The sequence below is a fragment of the Malus sylvestris genome, chromosome 8 (assembly GCF_916048215.2).
Source record: "Malus sylvestris chromosome 8, drMalSylv7.2, whole genome shotgun sequence".
Taxonomy (NCBI): Eukaryota; Viridiplantae; Streptophyta; class Magnoliopsida; order Rosales; family Rosaceae; genus Malus; species Malus sylvestris.
In genome coordinates, this window is record NC_062267.1 from 12,764,887 (window position 1) to 12,768,814 (window position 3,928).

Here is a 3,928-nt window from a genome sequence, read left to right on the forward strand (position 1 = left end):
TGAGCCGTTGTGTATTTTTGACAACCTCGTATGGTCGGTAATTATAATTATGATGATTAAGCACTCTCGTAAATAAAAATTATTTTGTTGGAAAAATATTTTCTGACATAATTGTTTGGTTGGAAAAAAAGTCATTGTAAAAAATATTTATCGTCGTTTGAAAAGTAATTTTGACAACTCTATAATTATTTACAACCACATTTCCACGTCGAAAATAAAATAAGTTTACCATTTTGAAAATTCATTTCCGATAAAAAAAATAACTACTAATGACAAGTTCTGTGCGTCGAAAATGACTTAATTTCGATGGCTAGTTGGAAAAAAAAAAATTTCCAATTGATCAATTTGCGATGCCCAGCGAAGGCTTTTTCCCATCGTAAATAAGTATTTGCGATGGCAAAATGCCTTTTTCGACGAGATTTGACCCTCAATAATGACACTTCGTTTTGTAGTGTAAACCCTTGAGTTTTGCTTGAATATTGAGCCCCTTTATTCGGTTTCATATTGTTTCCCTTCATGTTTCAACCTTGTTTGATCCTTGATTCAAATATATTTGTTTCATTTCATTGTTTAAAATATAAGCATTTCAACTTGTAATAAATTCGGACCTTCTGAATCATTTTCTTAGTGAAGGCGTTAGGACCTTAAATTTCCATGCAGAAATAACAATTTCATACCATATTTTGTTGGCCCGGAAAGTAGTAATCCAACCTTTTTTCTTGGTTAAACTTAGCAATCATCAAGTTAAAATCATGATTGGCCTGCATTCATTTAAGATGAGAATCACTTGAACGATGAAAATTCCATGCAGAAGTAAAACGTAGCCATAACTGTTTGGAAGATGAGAATTTACTTGAACAAAGAATAACGGAGCTAGAAATACATTCTATTTCTGAAATTGTTTGTACAAACTACAAAGCTAAGGAACATACACGAGACGGAAACGAAGTCTAAGCCCCCAGCAAAATTGTTACATATACAAACCCAAAAGAGAAAAAATTGAAGTGCAAAGCATTGCTAATGTGAAATTAAAATCATTATCCCCCGTAAATACATTAACTCAGAGAACGATATAACAACTCTCCTATTTTTTTTTTTCCTTTTTTTTTATACAATTCAAATTTGTGGAGATTATTTCAGTAGGATGACATGGGAATTACAGGAATTATTCCTGCAATCTTTGTTTGTCTTCCAAAGCTGAGTAATATCCTTGGCTATCGCAACAGCATCATAAGCCGTTCCAAGAAGCCCTCTTCTTGTGAAGCCAACTGTGTAGAGACCATCATTTCCTTTCCAGCAGTTGGGAAAGGGTGTTTTTGGCATCCCATCTTTGGTGAAAAAGTCACAACCCTAATATACCAAAAAATCAAATAAAAATGTAAATATATTTGCTGAATAGTAACCATCATACATGAAACCCCACAAGGTATTTAGCTTGTATATGTACAAAAAATATAATACGAAAGGAATTATAGGTGGAGAAGAGACCAGATTATGAAGTGTCACTGAAACTTGAGTCACTACTTCTCGTAGTGTAACAAGTGTATATATCTAGTGACACTAATGTAAAGATTATGCCATGTCATTAAACATATACACTCGTGTATTACTACTTCTACTCCTCATAGCGTAACTAGTATATACATCATACGACACTTTGGATTTTCTCGTGGAAGAGTCCAAACAAAAAGACCAAGTATTCTTTTGGGGGTTAGAAACAAGAAAACTCTCAAATTGTTTTATTCTTTTTTGCATGGAGAAAAGAAGGGGTTTGTAGGTATGCGGAACTATGTGGCCTATAGTTAGTGAATGTATCCAAGAGAGAGAGAGAGTGTGACAGGTGAGTGCATAATAAGTTAGAAGAAAAAAACTAAAAAAGTGCAAGCTGGTGATGGCTACCTTGAGCCAAGTAGGCACATTGCTTTTGTACCCAGTTGCTAAGATTATAGAATCAAACTCCTTCTCCTGTCCATTTATAAATCTTGCTCCATTTCTTGTTATCTCCTTCACCCCTTCCATCACCTGCAAAACAAAAACTAGCAATTTAGCCAAAACCCTAATTAAAAAATTATAAAAAAGGGGAAGTTTCTACTAAGTACCTTTATTTTGTCAGATTTAATTTGTGACAATGCTCCAACATCAAGAACTGGGGTTTTACCAGTGACATTTTTTAGCTCAATTGGGCCAGTTTTAGGCCTCTTAAGCCCTAATTGGTCTGTGTTGCCTAGGATGAAACTTGCCCCAAGCAATAGGACACTGTCTACAAGCTTCAATGGCAGGCATTTGAGAAGAGCCATTGCGATCCCAAATGTTGAGAACCCAAACATCTCTCTTGGCAAAACATGAACCTGTAAAACCAAAAACCCTTAATTTAAGCACATAGATTAACAAAACCCAGAAACCAAAATTTGAAAATAATCAAGATTATATATAATATTATATGTGTATAGAGAGAGAGAGAGAGAGAGAGAGAGAGAGAGAGAGAGAGAGAGAGGAGAGAGAGAGAGAGAGGCTTACAGTGTTTCTAACAACCATATGAGGGATGGCATTGTATCTACAGAGGTCAAGGCTGACTTCCATGCCAGAATTTCCACACCCAACAACCAAAACCCTTTGGTTTCTGAAATCAGAGCCAGACTTGTACAGGCTGGTGTGAAGAACAGGGCCTTGAAACTTTTCCATCCCAACAATCTCCGGTACGACCGGCTCAGCATTCTCTCCTGTGGCAACAATCAGCCACTTGGAAATGTACTCATAATCCTGAGTCTTCACTCTCCAAAACCCAGAAACGGAATTGAATTCTGCGGTCTGGACGGCCTGGTTGAACTTTGGTTTGATTGAGAAGTAGGAGGCGTAGGACTCCATGTATGAAATGAACTGGGATTTTGTAGGGTACCTTGGGAAATCTTCAGGGAACCCCATGAGAGGAAGCTCGCAGAATTGCTTGGGGAGGTGAAGTTTGAGACGGTCGTAAGTTTTCTGCTGCCATAGAGAAGCTATGCAGTCGGATTTCTCGAGAATCAGAGAAGGGACGCCATTGTTGGAGAGGCAAGCTGCTGCTGCGAGACCAGATGGTCCTGCGCCTACAATGATAGAGCCTTGAAGAATCCCGGAATTGGATTCTTGGTTTTCTTGTTGGGGCTTTTTGGACGAACCCATGTCGGAAAATCCCAAGAAAGTTGAAAGAAAGTGTAAGATTTAGACAGGGAAAGCGAATGAGGGAGAGAGAGAGAGAGAGAGAGAGAGAGAAACCTTTGTGGGTTTCTTTTTACTTGCTCTGTTTCTAATGGAACTGTTAAGGGTGGTGTTTCTTTCACTCTGTTTTCCTGCGAAAAATCTTGGGGAGGTGGGAATGAATTTAAAGAGGGTGGTGGGGGAGGGAAAGATTTGTACTTTTGGGCAAGTGGGATGAAGGGTTTTATGGAGATTTTAGAGAGAAGATTCAACACAAAGCGAATCAGGAGCGTGGGGTTTCTGAGCGACTGATGAGGACCTTTAATGCATAGAAAACAGAGTAAGAAATGCGAAAAAAAAAAAAAAAAACAAGGGTTATAATTAGAAGTGAGAGGTAGAGAGAGATAGAGAGAGAAAAGGGAGGAGTGGGGTTGTGTAATGGAGGCGTGAAGGTTAAGGAAATGATTTGGTTTTCTCTTGCTCAAGGCCCTTTCTTCCTTCTCAGTTTTCTTCTGTGTGCAGAGTGTAGTTTTTGGGAGCGTTAGGTGGTAGTAGCGGTAGGAGTAGGCAATCGGGTTAAGGGGGAAGATATTTACACATTTATGTGGGATTTTAAATTTTTAGGTCGAAATTTTGAAGAGGAATGCCACGTTCCACTCGCACTTTACAACATTGGTTTTCTACACAGTTTTTGTTTAGGAATAATGTTAGTGAAACTAAATTTTGTAAATTTAATGACATGATAGTTAATGAT

General features: G+C 37.8%; 1 protein-coding gene across 1 annotated transcript; it reads right to left on the reverse strand.

Annotated features, from left to right (window-relative positions):
• Window positions 1-865: 865 nt before the first annotated feature.
• Window positions 866-3,679, reverse strand: LOC126631620 (probable indole-3-pyruvate monooxygenase YUCCA4). Its single transcript, XM_050301741.1, has 4 exons — window positions 2,518-3,679; window positions 2,100-2,348; window positions 1,900-2,022; window positions 866-1,350 (listed from the first exon to the last, which is right to left on the reverse strand). The coding sequence occupies exons 1-4, from the start codon at window positions 3,157-3,159 to the stop codon at window positions 1,132-1,134; spliced, it is 1,233 nt and encodes a 410-aa protein (XP_050157698.1). The 5' UTR covers window positions 3,160-3,679; the 3' UTR covers window positions 866-1,131.
• Between the last annotated feature and the right edge of the window lie 249 nt (window positions 3,680-3,928).

Coding starts and splice junctions, on each gene's coding strand:
- LOC126631620 (XM_050301741.1), bottom strand. CDS start 3,159: ATGGGTTCGTCCAAAAAGCCCCAACAAGAAAACCAAGAATCCAATTCC. Junction 2,349..2,517: donor ATATGGTTGTTAGAAACACT/GTAAGCCTCTCT, acceptor TTGGTTTTACAG/GTTCATGTTTTGCCAAGAGA. Junction 1,351..1,899: donor ATGTGCCTACTTGGCTCAAG/GTAGCCATCACC, acceptor TTGGTATATTAG/GGTTGTGACTTTTTCACCAA.